Consider the following 20963-nt stretch of genomic DNA (forward strand, 5'->3'; position numbering starts at 1 on the left):
CGGGGCTATGAGGGAATTACTGGTATAAACCTGTTTGTTTTTGATGTACACCGCTCATGTCCCGCTGCCGCGCTAAGCATTGACATCCGATATAACTTCCGTTTCAAAAGTAACGGAACCGGAACAGAAACGGATGTGTAATACCAAACGGAAGTTCCGACTTAACGGAAACGGAGCTCTGTAACATCCCTGCTAGCTGTATAGAAAAGTGGAACTTATATTAGGGAGCTGACTTACAGACCTTTATAATAAACTCAGGCAAAATAAACACTCGAATCAAATCACATTTTGTTTATTATTAATATTATTACAAAAGAATATTTGATCAATTTCCCTAAAAATGATTACAATCAAAGTTCAGATTTGTCTCCCTTAGTATTATTCTCCGGCACCTTCTCGTAGAGGCAGGAATCATCCGTTCCCCGCAACGCATTTTTAGTACACAAATAGTTCATTAGATCGACAGTTCCTTGATGGTTCCAGTACCAGTCTTCCACAACGCTTTCATTTTCCTCCAACAAGCTTTCACATTGGGACTTCATGTGGGTGATTTCTGCAGATGGCTTGTCCCACAACTCTAGAGGGATACCAAGATCTACTTTGACGCCTTTATCTACTAATCCATGAAGAGTTTTGAACGTCTGGCTCATACCTTTAGCGAACCTGGTGCTGTCTTCGCGTTCTTTATGCATGTTGTATTCTAAAATCCTGTCACAGACACCTTCAAGTGATTCGATCAATCTTAACTCTGACTTTTCATATTTAGTTCTCTTCTTCGGCTGAACGTCGTCGAGAGAGTATCCAATTTCGAGGACATCGTGAATTTTGCCGGTTTCCTCGAGTCTCGCCTGCAATTCGGTGGTTAAAATCTTGCAAACTTCGCAACGGTTTGCGTATTTCACGCCGACATCTTCTTCTGAACGGACTTCAACTTCTCTATCACAGTTTGTAGACGATAGTAATACTAATAGAAAGAGGGACGATATTCTAACAATCATTTTAATAGTTTTATTTACACTTTACACCGTAAAAGCTACACAAAGCACGGTAGGAAACCGCCCAACTGACAGGTGCGAAGTGTCAAAACTGTCAAACACGAACTGTCATTGGAGCTTTGTACGCGAATGTTGCCATAGTAAATATTCTCTTATCGCGAAATTAAAGCTACAAAACAAGATAAGGGCGTGGTGGTATGTGATAGGCCGATAAATATAAACAAATTGCGGATGTATACTGGGTCAACCAAATCTTGTCAGTGGAAAAAGGCGGCAAATTTGAAAAATGAAGGCACGCTGTCGTCCCATAGAAAATTTGAATTTCGCGCCTTTTTTTCCTGACAAGATTTGGTTGACCAGCTATATAATATAGTCTGGCAAACACAACTTGTCAGTAAGTAAGAACAAAGAAAACTATAGTTTGTCAAAGGAAGAAAATCATACTATCTTTGTCTTTCACTAGTACTAACACCCAAAAAAAAGGACGAGTATAGTTTTCTTTGTCCTTATTTACTGACAAATTGGTTTGAGCAACTATAGCAGTATAGCACTTACAATATCACCTAAATACCTAGCTTTTTTTACTTAAACATTTGTCAGAATCATAAACTATTAAGCACTAAAATATAAGTTACATTTTGTCTTTTAATTTTTTTTTAAATAATTACAACCTTCACGTTAACATTTTCGTCAACAACTTATTTTGTATACGCACTATAATCATGATATTATTTATCTATCACAGTCCTCTATGTCAACCCTTTGCCGCCAGGCTAAAGCTTTGGATTCCTCCGAAAACGGTGCCGTCATATGACGGCCGTCATATAGCGGCAGCAAAAGACGGCCGTCTTTACGGTGGCGACATGTGGCAAGTACCACGGCGTCATAACACACCGTCATCCACCAAGGTCAAAGCGGCAAATTTGAAAAATGTAGGCGCGATGGGATAACGTCCCATAGAAAATTTGAATTTCGCGCCTTTTCCTACTGACAAGATTTGCTTGATCATCTATAGTTTACTTGGAGGATGAAATATCATCAGAAGAGGAAAATAATCGTAGTACGGAATCATTTATTCAAATCTCGTGTCATTTATTCAAAATGGCGTCACCGCTATCTAATAAAACGTTCACGAAACTATCGACAAGGTCATGACGGCCGTCATCTTACGTTACGTTGACAATCAACGTAACGTAACCCCGTCTAGGAAACCGCGCCATCTTGTTTACATAGACAACGTTCTAGTGACGTCAGTCAACGCTATATAGCGGCCGTAATATGACGGCACCGTTTTCGGAGGAATCCAAAGCTTTAGGGATTTATATTACCCACATACGGCACTTCAAACATGTTCTATTTTCGATAAGACTGACATTCGATTGTCATTTTTGAAATGTCAACCTGGTAAAGTTGTACATAGGGCATGCTCCCGGGAATTCCTGGTTCTCATATTCCCGGGAATTCCCGGGTATTTTATAGTGTCAAAAGAACCGGTACTGAAGACCCGGTACCGGTACTTCCCGGTTCTCATGATATGACTATTTATTCCCATTTCAATAGTAGTAATGTTTTAGTACTTTAGCTCGAGACATTATATAACATTTAATAATGGTGCTATGAAACGGGGGACCCAAATAACCCGACAAAGTAACCTAGTAAAGTAGACATTCGTGCAGGCAGGCGGTGCCGTCATAGTGCTGAGTGCATCGACTACACTACGGCCGTGTGGCTCGGCCCAGGCGGAGGCAAAGTATGCCGGTTAATTTCGTAAAATAGGTTGTAACGCCAATTAAGTGTTTGTTTATAATAAAATAAGTCATTTATTAATTCTTATGCAATTAGTTATATGAAAATAAGTCATTCATAAAGATTGTACGCTAACACAAACAATTTCTTAAAAGTAATCAAAAGGTGCCTTGAGAACCGGGAAGAACCGGGAATCCCGGTTCCGGCCATGCCCAGAACCGGGAAATGAAATTCTTGGTACCGGGACCGGTACTGCATGCCCTAGTTGTACAGGCCATCAGATATATCGGAGCAGGCAAGGCGTTCACAATATCTGAACACGCGCTCTAACGCCCTGACAATAGAGACGTGTTCAGATATTTGTAAGAGCCTTATCCGCTCCCATATATCTGATAGCGAGTGACGTCACTCACTATTGTCTGAATCACATCTGCTATGTCGAACTCATGAACTTTGATGGTCGTGTCAGTCTATAAAACAATACAGTCATTCGACGAAGCGTCTAGACAGGGCAATCGTGCAGGGTGGGTCGCGCGCACCCGAGCTGCATACATCGCCATTGTTAGTAACTCGGTACTACTTACAGGGTACGTCTTATTTGAAATGTTACTGTTATTTGGGCAGTTGTGTAAAAGTCTGTGACAACCCTACTGTGTTCTTGAGCGGTGTCGGCATTTACGCTTGGAGGATATAATCAAACGGAGACGCCATGTCTGTAATTTTCTGTACAAAACCGTCTGCCGATTTTTGCGGGGGAGAGGAACGTCGAATGTATGCGTAACGTAAAAATAGCCATGTCAGATAAACGTCAGTCCATACATTGTGTATGACCGTTGGCCGCCTATTTTCGACAGAGGGGAAAGCCTGTTAATGGCTACTCCGTTTAGTTGTATCCTCCAAGCATTTACGCATCAAGGCCGTCGGTCCACTGTTACTTTTTACACTATGGTCGTGCCCACCATTCAGCCTGGCAAAAAAGAGTAGAAATTAAAAAGTGGCAACACTGCAGTGTCGTCCCATGTTTCTCAATTGTTTTGAAAGGGACGACACTACAGTATTGCCACTTTTTAGGGTTCCGTACCCAAAGGGTAAAAACGGGACCCTATTACTAAGACTCCGCTGTCCGTCCGTCCGTCCGTCCGTCTGTCACCAGGCTGTATCTCACGAACCGTGATAGCTAGACAGTTGAAATTTTCACAGATGATGTATTTCTGTTGCCGCTATAACAACAAATACTAAAAACAGAATAAAATAAACATTTAAGTGGGGCTCCCATACAACAAACGTGATTTTTGACCGAAGTTAAGCAACGTCGGGCGGGGTCAGTACTTGGATGGGTGACCGTTTTTTTGCTTGTTTTGCTCTATTTTTTGTTGATGGTGCGGAACCCTCCGTGCGCGAGTCCGACTCGCACTAGGCCGGTTTTTTAATTTTAAAAAAAGACTATTAGCATCTAGCATCGAGTAGCGGAACTATCAGTACTGCTACTTGACAATAGATGTAGCAGTACTGATAGTTCCGCTACTCGATGGTAGATGTAGACACTGAAATTAATAGTCTAACTGATGTATGGAGTAAGCACTCTTGTCTTACTATATTTCTCTATGCTATAAGTCACAATCATGTCTTACAACCAGGGGTCGGACAAAAAGTGCGGATGACGTAAAAATGACGTAATCTTGCACACAGGATGATGTTTGAGTTTGTATTTAAACTTCCGTGTGACATGTAGTAACAAAGTAGTATTAATGAAGTAACAAAATAATCGTAAATAAATCCATGGAATTAATAATACAGGTGGTAGGGTGATGTAGTGAATACAATAAATTTCACGAAACTTGCCACAATATTCGAGTAAAGATGACATTTTAGAGCGTTTTCATATACATTAGTAAATATAAATTTTAGCTACGTAAATATAATCGTGAAGATACAATAGCTAAACAATAACGAAGTCAATTTATTGTTCATCTGATTGACAATGTGTCAGTCAAAAACGTACTTACTCATTTCAAGTGGCGATATCGTTTAATAAAGAGGTTGATAAATGATAAGTGATAATTGTTTATGAAAATCAAAAATACTATTTGAAATCATCCTATAAGTGGTTTGACGTTATCCGCACTTTTTGTCCGACCCCTGCTTACAACTAACTACACTCTATACAAGTGTAAATCAACGCCCCACCCAGTGGCGGCTGGCGCCGTATGCGGCGGTAGGGAGGCCAGTAGTTCCTTCAGCGCGGGCGCTTCCTTGGTCGGCCCGGACAGGCTGTGACCCGCCACTGATATGTCCACCCAGGCGCCTTTGGGCGGTGAGGCGCCATCTTCCAACTAGAATAAATTAACACTGATTTAAACTTTCACGATTTTTACACATTATTACATTATACAACGGGATCGGTCTTCTCCGAGACCACGGGGACAACGCCGTCCTCGAAACGTCGGAGGTAAATCTTAAAACTTAGATACGCGATTAAGTCCCGTTGTATAATTTAATAATAGAATAAATTATATGTTACAGTATCCGAAATTATAAGAAATTTTAGAGAAACGTGTCTGAAAAGGAAGAATTCTTATCGGGATCATGAAAATTTCTTATTTTATTTTCAATTTGTTATTTGTTCGATTCATACAAAAGAGTGATATAAATGAAGACGTTTTCTATATTTTAACCAAAACTGCTTCCGATTTTAAATAGAAATACTTTGCGATTGAAAAGAAACTCAAAAGAAGTTCATAGATTTTTTTCAAAAGGCCTTGTTATAACATCTTCTGTATATCGATTTATTTTAGACTGGGTTTTTAGTTAGAATTATTATTTAAATAGAAAAAAAATAGGTGAAATATTTGAAAATAAAGGTGGAGATATTCTAAAATCTAAATAATTGTAGTATCCGTCTAGTAGTGTAAAAACTAACTACAGTTTACTACTGATAAACGCGAGATATAATTTTATAAGTGTTAAATGTACCATACTTTTTGAAAAAAAAAAAAAAATATATATATATTATGTGATTATAGGTGAACCAGGATCTATTGAGGGTGCGCCATGTTACGGAAATTTGTTGGTACTAATTTCTAGCAATGGCAACAATTTTAATAATAGACAACATCTACCCTCTATGATAGTTGTCAATATTGACAATGTAAACATTGCTGTGTCTAGTTTCATGTGAACATCGTGTGAACTATTATTAGACTGCAATAATCATGCCGAAAGTTTTAGTTTTTACAGAGAAAAAAGTTGTAAATAGTGTATATAGTTATTTATTGAAAAAAATTAGCGGGAGAGAAATTTCTTCCATTAGAAAACATAACGAAATTAGCATCTGAATTGACGGGTAAGTTTCAAACTTATGGACAAATGTCACTATAGTCAGGTCGTCACGATTTGGTTGATGTCTTGTAATAATTTGATTTGTGTATTAGGTGTATCGCGTGCATCGGTATCACGGATTGCTAGCGAAGGGCGTAATTAAACGACCAAACCTAAAAAAAAAGAAAACAAAAAAAAGAAAAATTATCAACTTCACCCATTCTTACTTATAACACTTGCGTTACTTATTGACTTTACGCTATTTATTTTATCTAAGTCGAGTCAGCCATTTAAGCGTAAAAACCGAAGAAATATCCAAACATCAAACTTCGCACTTATTAAAGTTGTCGGAATAAAACAAAAATCATCTGCCAATTTCCATTGTCCCCACTATACAAATTGTTGCTATATAAAATTCAAAACGAGCGCCCTCTTGACAATACTCCCAAAGTTCTGGTTTACCCATGGTCTAATAAAACATGGTCTTCTCTTCCCAGAGTGTCACTTGCCTACGTCACAATAACATTGCCACTTTATTTCAACATAACATGTTACATGGGTACATTATATCTATGGTTAATAAGTTAAAATATTTCTTTATAATTTTATAATTTCCATTTATATGTATTTTATCTTAAATTTTACAATAACACGTCATTTTTAATTATTCGTTAGCAATATCTTCCGATTCACGAAAGAAATTTCAGACGTTCGGGTAATTCTGTTTACACTACTGGCAACACAGGATAGCGCTGTCACATTTGACAATCCGCCATTTTGTCCCTGACCGTCATCCTTGTCGAACGCGTGTTAATTGTTATTTCCTTCTCGCTCAGTGTCAGCAGTCGCAGTGTTTTCCAAACTTTTCACGTCGTAAGCTTGGTAATTAATGTTTTGTTACGAAAATGGTTGGCTGCTCTATTCGGAACTGTAAGAGTAGGAGTGAAAAGTGCAGTATAGATTTGTTTTATTTTACTATGTTTCTACATGAATAACTTAAAATTAATGCCGTTAAAATAATTTTCACCGTTGGTTAAAATTCTCCCACATTTTAAAGTTTGAGAACCTGTAAACAGCATGATGACGTAGTCAAGTGACAGTTAGGTCATTCGCGAATCTCGGAAGAGAGTACCAGGCGGAGTATATTATTATACCATGGGTTTACCTATACCTCTAAATGGAAGGCGAGATGCCAGACCGCCGGTTTGCGCGCGTCGTGCAGCGCCAGGAAGTAAGTCTCCCGGGAGCCCCAGGGCTGCGCCGGACGAGGGACTCCGCCCCCGGCCCCGCTAGCCGTGTAGCGGGACACTTTCACGCCTTCCACGGGGGACAGGATTACCACCTGGCCATAGAGAAAAAAATACATAGAGCGCTCACTCCATACATCAGTTCAGACTATTAATTTCAGTGTCTACATCTAGCATCGAGTAGCGGAACTATCAGTACTGCTACTTGACAATAGATGTCGCCACCGACCGGAAAGTCTTATGCTGTTGAGATAACGACTTTCCGGTCGGTGGCGACATCTATTGTCAAGTAGCAGTACTGATAGTTCCGCTACTCGATGCTAGATGCTAATAGTCTTTTTGGTACTAAAACTGATGTATGGAGTGAGCACTCTATGTATTTTTTTCTCATTATCATTTATTTATTTCTTGAATGTGGTACAATCATCATCATCTTCCTCGCGTTGTCCCGGCATTTTGCCACGGCTCATGAGAGCCTGGGGTCCGCTTGGCAACTAATCCCAGGAATTGGCGTGGGCACTAGTTTTTACGAAAGCGACTGCCATCTGACCTTCCAACCCGGAGGGTAAACTAGGCCCGTATTGGGATTAGTCCGGTTTCCTCACGATGTTTTCCTTCACCGAAAAGCGACTGGTAAATATCAAATGATATTTCGTACATAAGTTCCGAAAAACTCATTGGTACGAGCCGGGGTTTGAACCCGCGACCTCCGGATTGCAAGTCGCACGCTCATACCGCTAGGCCACCAGCGCTTTTTTTTTAATGTGGTACAATAAAGATGTAAAAAAAGAAACAATTTTTGAACAGCACATCCTGCCTGAATAGGCATAGAAATATTGAATACCTACTACCTATAACTATGACTAGATTCTTATGACCTACCATGCAGCATGCAAAAGTAATACAGTCACGATATTTAAATACTACATTATACTATAAAACCTGCGGCATATAGTCTAAAAATTCTTTCAATGAGTAAAAAGCATTTTGTACCAAAAAGTCCAACAAATATTTCTTAAATAAAGACATTTCGGATTCTCTTATTAATTTAGGCAGCTTATTATACAATTTAAGACAACTGCTTTGGAATAGAAATATTTTATTGCACATAGTATAGCATACATGCATTACATTAAACATGGTAATTATTTGGTAATTATAGCAAGGCTCGGAACCGGTTTTTAAAATAGCGGTATAATACCGGTTTATTTCGGATTTAATCCGAATTTTCAGAAGAACGCGAACGTTTTAAAAACTTTATCGTGACCGAAATAAACCGGTTTATTCGACGAGACGACATAGGAAGAGACCGGTTTTTATTGTTCTAAACTGGTTAATAAAAATAAAAAAAAAGTTTTATTTCAGGCAACACGTATAGTTGTACACCCATATCAGAACACCATTTTAAAGTTGCAAAGCCAAAAGGAATATTTAAATAGAAACTTAAACTTAAACAAAATAAAAGTAAAACAATTAAAATAGTAATACACTATTTTTTGTTCCCGTTCGTTCCCGTTAATATGACAAGAACTTTAAGGAAATTGTTCTCCTAAAAACCGGTTTCCAAATAATGGTTTTACGAACGAAACCGAAATTAAAAGGTTTCGCGTCAAGTACATGATAACGATTTGGAAATTTAACCGGTTTCCGAGCCTCGAATTATATAACACGCGTTTAAAACACTTACCACATGCGAAGGCCCCGTAACATTCATCCGGAACACATCGGGGTTCCTTTCCAGCTTCAACTGTACATCTATTTTAGTGAGTGGTGGTGACGGCGCAGACGCGGCGTGTCCTCGGGGCACGACGGCGCGCGCCGGCAGGTAGTAGGGCGCGCCGCAGTACACCCAGCGCGTACACTCCGTATCGGAGGTCGGGACGGCTGACTTGAATGCGGCCACTGGGAAATAACTCTCCTACATTACATCTATATATATAAACGTGAAAGACCTGACTGACTTAAATCAACGCGCAGCACTGGGACTAGAAAGTCCAAAATTGGCAAGTAGGTTCCTTATAAGGTCTAGGGGTCCACTAAGAAAGGATTTTTCAAAATTCATCCCCTAAAGGGGTGAAATTTTAAAAAACTCTCCTGCGCGTGCGAAGCTGCGGGCAAAAGCTAGTTTAAAAATATGAGGGATAAATGGAAAAGGAAGACTTGAAGGGATTTTACCTACAATGCGTGCGCGAGGCTCGGAATCGGTTTTTTCTTCATACTAAAAATACCGGTATTATTACGTTCTTTGGTTTATCATGTCATTTTTAATGGGACAATATAATAATACGAAGTAGTTACCTAAAACATGATCCAATCCTACGTAAAGAGCATAAAATAATTAAAGGTATTGTGATATTTCGGGTTTAAAAAAAAAACCGGTTCCGACCGGTTTTTAAAAAAAACCGCGTGCGTGCGCCCGCTTTGTACCCGCGCCAGCTAGCGGACGCCCTTACAATACGAAAAACAGTTCGACTAAAACTAGCATCCCGTAGCCATAATACTTAATATTGGCAATATCTGTTGCGGACCGTTTTGCTTTTTTTGATATATTTGTTTTTAAGGTGCTAGAGCCCTTCAAAAATGGCCAAAATGGCCTAACTGATTATGCCGCAATAAGAGGCGTGGTATTCAAAACTGATATTCTTTGGTTACGATTGGTTAAGTTTTGGAGGAGGAAACAGTAGAGTACGAAACCTCGATTTTGGAGATTTTTACACGGGATTTTTCGCCTTGTCCTTATCGCACTAGTTTTAGGAGCCGCTTCCGTTAGCGAGACGGGTATATTTACCTAAAATATTTAAATCTCAGCTCCTGTTTCGTCTTAATCGCTGCGGCCGTGTGGGACTATACAAGGGAACGTCACATAATACGCACCGTACGGGTCGAGCGAGTGCGGCGAGTTGGTGTCCAGGTCGGGCATCCAGAATACAGGGTGGCGCATTTAGATCGGTCAGTATGGGAAAATCTGAAACTATAAGACATACGACGATCTCTTCTTAGGAACCATGTCATCGATTTTAGTAACAAGAAAAACTGCATTCATACATTTAAATTTTTTTTATGTAAAATGTATTGAAAAAAATAGTGGCCATTTCGAAAACATACTAAAATAAATTAAAGGATATGAAAACAATGCATTTTATTCATTTCAGACATCATGTTTCATAGTAACATTTACTGCTTAAGACCTACACAATCGATATCTAAATAGAAATAATTTTAGATTTTTTTTTTTCAAAACGTCCGGGTTCGATTCCCGAGCTGAGTACACATTTTTTTTAAATGTATGAATGCAGTTTTTCTTGTTACTAAAATCGATGACATGGTTCCTAAGAAGAGATCGTCGTATGTCTTATAGTTTCAGATTTTCCCATACTGACCGATCTGAATGCGCCACCCTGTATAAGGGAACGTCACATAATACGCACCGTACGGGTCGAGCGAGTGCGGCGAGTTGGTGTCCAGGTCGGGCAGCCAGAATAGATGCTCCTGGCTCCCCGTCACGTGGTCGGTGCGACGCGTGTGGAACACCATTAGTCGCTGCGGCCGTGTGGGACTATATAAGGGAAGTTTAAATAATTGTTTAAATACAACAACGACCAGTCTGGCCTAGTGGATAGTGACCCTGCCTGTGAAGCCGCGGTCCTGGGTTCGAATCCCAGTAAGGGCATTTATTTGTGTGACGAGCACAGATATTTGTTCCTGAGTCATGGTTGTTTTCTATGTATTTAAGTATTTGTATATTATATATATCGTTGTCTGAGTACCCACAACACAAGCTTTCTTGAGCTTACCGTGGGGCTTAGTCAATTTGTGTAAATAATGTCCTATAATATTTATTTATTTATATATTTATTTATTTAACAACGCACTCAACTGAGCGTTTTCCAAAAAAAGTGTACATTTGCTTCATGTCTTCAAAATATTGACTTCTTGGGCTCATTTTACTCGGAATCATTTGTACATTAACGCCTCATACATAATAAAATGTGTCCAAAAATTTCCTTTCCTGATCGTCACATTCTTGTATGATTTTTTTTTTATTTGTATGAACGTGACGCACTGGAAAAAAATTTTTTCATACAAAATTTTGGGACACATTTTTTCATGTATGAGGCGTGAATGTACAAATGATTCTGAGTAAAATGAGCCCAAGAAGTCAATATTTTGAAGACATGAATGAAATGTACACTTTTTTTGGAAAACGCTCAACTGACTATTGACTTGATAGACAATATGTGACGTTCCACGGCAAAAGGTACCTTATGGCACTTGGCGCTTACGTCGCATAGCGCCGCAATAATAATAGCGCGCGGCGGCGGAGCGGCGTTAATAATAGCGTAAGTGCCAACGCCCATAAGGTACCTTTACCCGTGGGACGTCACATATATTGTTAATAAGGCTTAGGACCACTTGCACCATTCACTAACCCAGGGTTAACCGGTTAAACCTCGAGCTACCATGGTAACCAATACAATTTGACACTGGGTTAATGGTTAAACCACTTGACCCCGGGTTAGTGGGATGGTGCAAGTGGCCCTTAGTTAGTAAATTTAGTAATGGACAGTTAGCGGCATTGAAGTCATTGAACAACCAGAATAATTGTAGCGGCTCGCAAAGTCGCAATGTGGGCTGCTGACGGGCCACATGGAATTGAGTGCAGCGGGCCACTAAACATAGCTAGACATTTCGACATAGCTAGAGTACTATGGGGCTATTCATAAATTACGTCATTTCAAATGGGGGGGGGGATCTGGACACAGGATGATGGTAGCACGACGTAGGAGGAAACGGGGTCATTTGAAGCGTGACTTTTGGATGATTTTAGGGGGGGGTCAAAAATCGTCAAAAATAGATGACGTAATTTATGAACAGCCCCTATGACAGCTGTTAACTCAATATATATTTTGCGTTTTAAGGTTGCAAATTGTATCGAGATGACATCTATCACCGTACCCAAGCTATGTGAAAAATACAATAACTTTACTGTCAGGCCGTTTGGGCCACCAGCGACCCATATGGCGCTGTGTGTTAAAATACTTCTATGTATGGGATTTAAATCTTATCGAGGCAGAGGTGTCTCTAACCCTGGTGTAGCTTTATTTGACGTTCAGCGCATATCTTATCTTATCTTACCTGTAAGGGTTACCCAACGGCGTCAACAGTACTGCAGCCAACGTGACTGCTTGTAGCACCAGAATTGCTGCAACTAGCCGATGTGGTCTCCGAGCGACCACCACCAGCGGTAGCAGCCAGGAGCAACCTGCCATTGCCAGCGACGCCGATACCACGGCCATCACTATCTGCGAGACCAAGGCGCGTATTAAGAGCCAACAGGAGTGGTCATTTCTCCATACAAACGTACTCGACTGTTTCCTCCGTGGGTTTTGAAGCTAGAGCAATGATTTTTTCAACACAGATTAATATTGTCAATATCTGTGTCGGACCGTTTTGATTTTTTTGATATTTTTGTTTTTTAAGGCGCTAGAGCCTTTCAAAAATGGCCAAAATGGCCTAATTGACTATGCCGCAATGAGAGGCGTGCTATTCAAAACTGACATCAATTAGTCGAAAAAGCAAAACGGTCCGACACAGATAATGTCATAATCATTTAGATTTCCAAATTTGGTTACGATTGGTTAAGTTTTGGAGGAGGAAACAGTCGAGTACGAAACCTCGATTTTTGAGATTTTTACGCAGGATTTTTCGCCTTGTCCTTATCGCACTAGTTTTAGGAGCCGCTTTCGTTAGCGAGACGGGTATATTTACCTAAAATATTTAAATCTTAGCTCCTGTTGGCTCTTAAGGACATGTAGCCAGCTGCAGACATAACTAGCCCCCTTGTAAAGAAATTTGCAGGCGGTCAACTATCTCTGCAGATGACTGCATCGAACAAACTGATTCGTGACCCACCAAATAGCGTTTTGACAGTCAGTCATAATAATTTTACTTTTTAAATCGAATGACATGAAAAGTTTTCACAGTGGGTCAGGAATCAAGTTGTTCATCACTACATAGTATAAAACAAAGTCGCTTCCCGCTGTCTGCCTGTCCCTATGTTAACGATGAGAAGCAGGGATCGGAACCGGTTTTTTGCAAAAACTTAGAAATAACCATATTTTTCGAATTATTTTATACTCGAAATGTAGGACTCAGTTGTGTATTTAGGTTACGACTTCGTATTATTAGATTGCCCGATTAGAAATGAAGTAATTAGCAAAGAACGAAAAAATACCGTTTCCGTTCCCATACAAAAAATACCGGTATCCGATCCCTGATGAGAAGTATGAAACTTTGAAGTGTGTAAAATATAAGTTTGACACAAAATAACAAAACACGTGGCCATTATTTTTTCATGTTCCCAACATAATATAAGTTTGACACAAAATAACAAAACACGTGGCCATTATTTTTTCATGTTCCCAACATATGTATATTGAAACCAGTAATTATATAACTACACCGTATCATACCATTCGCTGGCTCTTTCTGACGAGTCTGGCTCTCGAGATTAAAACGCGGGTACTAAGGGGATGAAACGCGGATGCCACGGGGATTATAGGCGGATGCTATGGGGACTCGGAGGAATAATCATATGGAGTGGTGACACGCACTAATTTCTATGTGAAAAATTCTGCCGTTTTCGGCGCGGGGGGCGAGGAACGCACACAAATAATGTAAACACTAATGCATTTTTTGCATGCGTCGCTACACACGCACACAACAAAATTATCAAACACTAGCATAAACTATATTTACACAAATACAAGAACAAACACAGACAACACTGTCCGTGAACGACATGATGTCAGTTCTAAGTAAACGTAGAAGTGCGAGGGCCTTGTCGATAATATTGTCGATGTTTTATTGACTGAATTTTAACTGTCTGTTTTAGTCAATTCTAACCATCAAAACATTACATGTAATAATAAAAAGGTGCAAGTCTCGCAACGCTTCTACTACAAAAAAGTTTTGAGATGTAATGCTAATGTGAAAACAAGTCGGTTATTTTAATCAGTGCCAGGGGGTGTTAAAACCGTATCAATAAGATATCTTTAATTTGTAATACGTATAATGACTTTGCCATCGCACGGCCGCATAATGACATAAGGATCATCGACACCTATTAAAAATAATTCTAATTGAACATAACGCTAGCACTAATTGCAGTTTGAGCATTACACATATTTACGAGTACGGTACGAGTAAAGCATTATGTGCGATTGCCAAGTCATTATATGTATTACAAATTAAAGATATCTTATTGATACGGTTTTAACACCCCCTGACACTGATTAAAATAACCGACTTGGTTTCACGGAACATCTCAGAACTTTTTGTAATAAAAGCGTTGCGAGACTTGCACCTTTTTACATGTAATGTTTTTGATGGGATCTCATCTCTTTTTGTAGACAGTCGTTTCTTTTCGGGTACTCATACCCATACTATGTATACACATATCATAACTAAACACATCTTTATTCATACTCACATCGTACATACATCGTGGTGTACTTACCTTTACCTACTATTTGTAGGAACTGCAACAGTAACTTTGTAATAGCATATATTTATATGGAATTACAAACTTACTTATGCAGTTCTTAGATCTTTAAAACGTGACTGATATTGCAATATTTTTAGGTTTTCGATGGCTTGATAAGCTGAAAACTACTTATGTTTAAAATTTATTGCATCTTTTGGAAATCTAAAAAAATTAATCAAAATAACAATATATTTAATGTTCATATAGATTTTATCGATATTGGTTTTTATGGTGTCCCATCGCTAACTATGGTAGAGTGATACCAGAGTAATAAATTAAAAGTGCCTATTTATGGAAAATGACGCCAGTAAATACCTTAAAATAAATAAAATACAATACAAATATTGGACATGTCAAATAAAAAATATACGATAGAAACTGAGAAAAATGAATTTTCAAACAGTAGTAGGGTAGGTGCGTTAGTTTTCGCCCAGCTCTAGTTTTCGTCCACTTGACGAAATTGAATATACAAAATTAAGATTGAGATTGAAGATTGAAATTTGTACATTGCTGCACAAATTTGGACTTAATGCAATCCTTAATGTCGAGACAATATATCTATCTACATAAAAAATGTATTTGGCAAGTAGCAAATTAAATATCAAATATGTTATTTGCTAATCTGTCATGTGGACGAAAACTAGAGACTAGAGCATGGACGGAAACTAGCACAATGACCCTATATCGGTAATATCACGTTATTTATGATTTATACTATTTATTTCATTGAATGGATTATGTTGATATAAAAATAAGGTGTTATATAAAAATAATGTGTTATATAAATTATATAATAATAAGCAACGCAAATTAGAAGTTAGGTATACCTAATGAATATTTAGAAAGTCTTCTTTAAATATTACCCTAAATTAGATCTAGTACCATAAAGTGGTATCACTTTCAGATTGACAATGTTTTTTAGTTTTTTCCTAAATTAGTGCACTATTTGATAATATTTACATAATAGTACTTACATATGAAAAGAAACGTGTTCTTTACGTAAGTACGCTAGATGTGTCCGATCGGTTTTTACAGAAGAAAACGCTACAATTCGGCATTTTCTGCTCCTAACATTCCGCTTAGACTGACGTTTGCTGAATGGCGTATGACGTATGGCAACTAGTTTTATATAACCTCCTTGACCGGCGGCCGCCGACTATTGGCAGAGGGGAACGCCTGTTAATGGCGGTTCCTATTGGTTTATTATTCCGAGTATGGGGATGATACACGGTTACTACGGGCACTAAACCCGTTATATACGGATATGAAACAATGTGGACACGGTGTAGTGGGCATAGTAGTCCGTGTCGCGTTACATTTCGTGCCTGGTACGTTCATAGCACGGTCATGGTATGATACGGTGAAGTGGGCAGAGACCTTTAATAGAAGTTAGAGCGTTTAATCACTTTTCAGTACTTTGGCGGCCAATTTCTCCCAGTAGGTTGAGTATGGGCAACTAAAAAAAATTACGTGTCTAATATTTTAGACTACTCTATAACATATATAAAAATAAATCAAATCGGAGCCGGACTACCGGACCGGACCCATTGGGTATCCTTCCTTGTTAGTAATAGGGTCCCGTTTTGACCCTTTGGGTACGGAACCCTAACGTGTTGTGTACTGACGTCGTGCGGCACTGGTCCAGCGCGGCCCATGATGGGCACGAACATGGTCAAGGCGTCGAGCGCCACGTATCCGGTCTGCAGCGCGGGCAGCGCAGCGCCCACACTCCAGCAGAGCAGGGCGGCGCCGCAGCGAGTACGCCACGAGGCCGCAAGTGGACAGCCCTACTGTCTATAGGGCTGGGATGAACCTAGCTGGAAGTATTGTGTACTGACGTCGTGCGGCACTGGTCCAGCGCGGCCCATGATGGGCACGAACATGGTCAAGGCGTCGAGCGCCACGTATCCGGTCTGCAGCGCGGGCAGCGCAGCGCCCACACTCCAGCAGAGCAGGGCGGCGCCGCAGCGAGTACGCCACGAGGCCGCAAGTGGACAGCCCTACTGTCTATAGGGCTGGGATGAACCTAGCTGGAAGTATTGTGTACTGACGTCGTGCGGCACTGGTCCAGCGCGGCCCATGATGGGCACGAACATGGTCAAGGCGTCGAGCGCCACGTATCCGGTCTGCAGCGCGGGCAGCGCAGCGCCCACACTCCAGCAGAGCAGGGCGGTGCCGCAGCGAGTACGCCACGAGGCCGCAAGTGGACAGCCCTACTGTCCATAGGGCCGGGATGAACCTAGCTGGAAGTGTTGTGTACTGACGTCGTGCGGCACTGGTCCAGCGCGGCCCATGATGGGCACGAACATGGCGAGCGCGTCGAGCGCCACGTATCCGGTCTGCAGCGCGGGCAGCGCAGCGCCCACACTCCAGCAGAGCAGGGCGGTGCCGCAGCGAGTACGCCACGAGGCCGCAAGTGGACAGCCCTACTGTCCATAGGGCCGGGATGAACCTAGCTGGAAGTGTTGTGTACTGACGTCGTGCGGCACTGGTCCAGCGCGGCCCATGATGGGCACGAACATGGCGAGCGCGTCGAGCGCCACGTATCCGGTCTGCAGCGCGGGCAGCGCAGCGCCCACACTCCAGCAGAGCAGCGCGGCGCCGCCGCGCAGGCGCAGCGAGTACGCCACGAGGCCGCAAGTGGACAGCCCTACTGCCCATAGGGCTGGGATGAACCTAGCTGGAAGTGTTGTGTACTGACGTCGTGCGGCACTGGTCCAGCGCGGCCCATGATGGGCACGAACATGGTCAAGGCGTCGAGCGCCACGTATCCGGTCTGCAGCGCGGGCAGCGCAGCGCCCACACTCCAGCAGAGCAGGGCGGCGCCGCCGCGCAGGCGCAGCGAGTACGCCACGAGGCCGCAAGTGGACAGCCCTACCGTCCATAGGGCTGGGATGAACCTGAGAAAGCAATAGTAAATTGCAGGGATGTTGCGAACATCCGCATCCGCAACCGCGGAACTTCCGCATTATTTTCAACATCCGCATCTGCATCCGCATCCGCATAAAATCGATGCGGAGCTTATGCGGATGCGGATGTCGAACAAGTCGGTACAGGAACGTCTTAGCGGCGGCGTAAGTGCTAGGTAATTTCGTCATTACCTATAACGAAATCGTCTAGATCAGCCATTCTCAAAGTGTGTTCCGCGGAACCCTAGGGTTCCGCGACACCCCTGCAGGGGTTCCGCAAGAATTTAGAATAATAAAATAAGCATAATTATTATGCTTATTAATAAAAAAATACATTTCTAAAAACTATTGTTTTATTGTAGGGTTCCATCAAGTATTTCGCTTTCCAAAAGGGTTCCGTCAAAAAAAAAGATTGAGAACCGCTGGTCTAGATCCAGAAAAGTCGGCTAAGTTACTGTTTATTAAATATAACGCACCTATATTCTTGCTCAAATACTAAACGCTTCGTTTTTTTTAATAATAAAAATACTAAAAATGTAATATTTGACGTTTTCTAAGTACCTAATCTTGACATCCGCATCCGCGGATGTGAGCCTTTAAATATCCGCATCCGCGGATGTCAAAAAATCTGCATCCGCAACATCCCTGGTAGATTGTAAACCAAGGGATGAAAGGCGGTCCTTTCTGACGGCCTACTGTCCACGGAAGCGTAGCTGCATAGACGCGTATTCGTCATTGTTAGACATGGGTAACTCCGGAGTGATAGATAAAAAAGATATATATCTTTCTCGTTTCATGAATCACTCTTCTTGTCTTTACGAATCCGAATGTATCAGTATATCCGTACGTCTCACTCCCTCGGCGACGATTTATGAAAGCGATAAGCGAAGTCTCGGTCGCGCATCGACCGAAGTAACACGAACGAGCGACAGCGGTCGTTCGGACGGATTCGGACGCGTCATTATAATTAACTACTCTCTCTCTCTCTCTCTCATGACTCAAAGTCAGCAAGTGCCGATGTTGCGAGCGGGACGACTGTTACACACGGATATAAAGATATAAAAGAGTGATACATATCCCAATGATAAAAAGATACATTGTATATCAATCTTTTCCCTCTACTGACACATTTCTCCCATGTCTAGTCATTGTACGCTTGGTGTACGCTTGCTTGCAGCCTACATACAAAACCGCACAACTCTCTCCACGGAGCGGCAACGTCGCGTCAGCCGCTACAATGACGAATACGCGTCTATGCAGCTACGCTTCCGTGGACAGTAGGCCTAGTAGTTTGGCGCTCGAACGTAGCGAGTGCGCCAATAGTCCGAGGCTGAAATGATGCCTTTCACCCGAGTTAAACACTTACTTTTCATTTCGAGTATGAGGAAAGAAAAATGCATGTGATTAAAAAAAAACATGATTGAGTATAAATTTATATGTATACTGTTACTGGAGGGTACTTTCAATTAACAATTTAGGTAAAATAATCGTTATTTGAATGGGGAGTTGTCAATCAGAATAGAAATTGTATAATATATCCATTTAAAACCAAATTTCAATTATCTTTAAAAAAATCTAAAAATCGTACTTGGAAAGTTAAATGCTCTAGTGCAGAAACGTATCACTTTCTGCACACTTTTTAGAACGACAATTACCCTCTTTCAGAGCATGACAAATGAAAAAAAAAAAACCGGCCAAGTGCGAGTCGGACTCGCGCACGGAGGGTTCCGCACCATCAACAAAAAATAGAGCAAAACAAGCAAAAAAACGGTCACCCATCCAAGTACTGACCCCGCCCGACGTTGCTTAACTTCGGTCAAAAATCACGTTTGTTGTATGGGAGCCCCACTTAAATCTTTATTTTATTCTGTTTTTAGTATTTGTTGTTATAGCGGCAACAGAAATACATCATCTGTGAAAATTTCAACTGTCTAGCTATCACGGTTCGTGAGATACAGCCTGGTGACAGACGGACGGACAACGGAGTCTTAGTAATAGGGTCCCGTTTTTACCCTTTGGGTACGGAACCCTAAAAATGATTACTGACCCCGAGCGCAGTGCCCGTAGCGTGCACAACAGTAGCAGCGCGGCCCACGCCACGCACAGCGCGTCGCCCGCGAGCCGCGCGCGCGCCCAGCCGCGCAGCGCCGGCGCCAAGTGCCGGGTTAACCGCAGCGTGGCCAGCCACCACACCGCCACCGCTGGACATTCATACACCCTTTACTTTTTTCAACCTTAGGGCGAGTTGCACCAACCACATTTAGCGGACTGACCAACGTCAATCCGCAGTGTATATATTTCCCACATACGGACACTTGAAAGACAACGACACCCGGCGCGCCGCTGCGGTTTACTATGAAACTTTCCCTACAATATAATTTAGCGAATGCTTTAACGAAGACAAACTGTTTGGCGCAACCGACCTTAAGTGCCAGTTGCACCATCCGCACTTGACAGACGCGAGAGATAGCGGCCGTCTCCATACTAAATAATACGGCTAAATATGGATGCCGTACTATTTGTATGGAGACGGCCGCTATATGACGACACCGCTATCGGAGGAAACCAAAGCTTTAGAGTCGGTTGCACCAAACTGTTTGTCATCGTTAAAGAGTTCGCTAAATGTTATTATATGGAAAGTTTCGTAGTAAACCACTGCAACGCGCCAGGTTGGTCAATCTGTTAAGTGTGGATGGTGCAACTGGCACTTACTGATCGTAAATAGAACACATGTGTGAAATGCCGTATGTGGGAAATATATATCGCTTAGCCTGGTAAAGGGTTAAACACCACTTAAAATGTAAAGTAAAAGTTAATATTAAATTGGTATCCGGTTCAAACGACCATGACGTACGAAAGCATGTGTGTCCTAATCCACCCGCTCCCTGCTTTTAGGCTTAGCACGCACTGCGGTTTTTAAAAAGCGGTTCCGCTACCGCAAAAAATGTAACGTACGGCATTCTTAAATCGCAAGTGCGTGCGCTTATAAAGAATGCCGTACGTTACATTTTTTGCGGTAGCGGAACCGCTTTTTAAAAACCGCAGTGCGTGCTAAGCCTTACCTTCGTAAAAAAGAAACCTACACTCTCAGCGTTTTGTGGACTCCAAATCCCTCCAAAGAGTCACTAACTTATTAGCAACTTTAGCACCAAAACTCGACGGGCCGCATGTACTTGAACGCAGAAAGCCACTATATGTTAAG

The 20963-nt window shown here is 41.5% G+C and overlaps 2 protein-coding genes across 2 annotated transcripts in view; both read right to left on the reverse strand.

The window, feature by feature from the left end:
* Positions 1–302: 302 nt before the first annotated feature.
* Positions 303–1226, reverse strand: LOC134655044 (protein canopy homolog 4). Its single transcript, XM_063510501.1, has one exon. It carries the CDS (start codon positions 996–998, stop codon positions 351–353), a length of 648 nt encoding a protein of 215 aa, XP_063366571.1. The 5' UTR covers positions 999–1226; the 3' UTR covers positions 303–350.
* A 3668-nt stretch (positions 1227–4894) lies between these two features.
* Positions 4895–20963, reverse strand: part of LOC134655483 (uncharacterized) — a 52343-nt gene continuing 36274 nt past the window's right edge. The window contains exons 10-21 of the mRNA XM_063510947.1: positions 19809–19962; positions 17550–17752; positions 17330–17502; positions 17117–17278; positions 16904–17065; positions 16691–16852; positions 16478–16639; positions 12443–12609; positions 10735–10862; positions 8994–9208; positions 7231–7401; positions 4895–5074 (exon numbers count right to left, since the gene is read on the reverse strand). Coding sequence (XP_063367017.1) covers positions 4895–5074; positions 7231–7401; positions 8994–9208; positions 10735–10862; positions 12443–12609; positions 16478–16639; positions 16691–16852; positions 16904–17065; positions 17117–17278; positions 17330–17502; positions 17550–17752; positions 19809–19962 — 2039 coding nt within the window. The remainder of the gene's footprint in view (positions 5075–7230; positions 7402–8993; positions 9209–10734; positions 10863–12442; positions 12610–16477; positions 16640–16690; positions 16853–16903; positions 17066–17116; positions 17279–17329; positions 17503–17549; positions 17753–19808; positions 19963–20963) is intronic.

This window comes from Cydia amplana, chromosome 16 (assembly GCF_948474715.1).
Source record: "Cydia amplana chromosome 16, ilCydAmpl1.1, whole genome shotgun sequence".
Classification (NCBI taxonomy): Eukaryota; Metazoa; Arthropoda; class Insecta; order Lepidoptera; family Tortricidae; genus Cydia; species Cydia amplana.

Coding starts and splice junctions, on each gene's coding strand:
- LOC134655044 (XM_063510501.1), bottom strand. CDS start 998: ATGATTGTTAGAATATCGTCCCTCTTTCTATTAGTATTACTATCGTCT.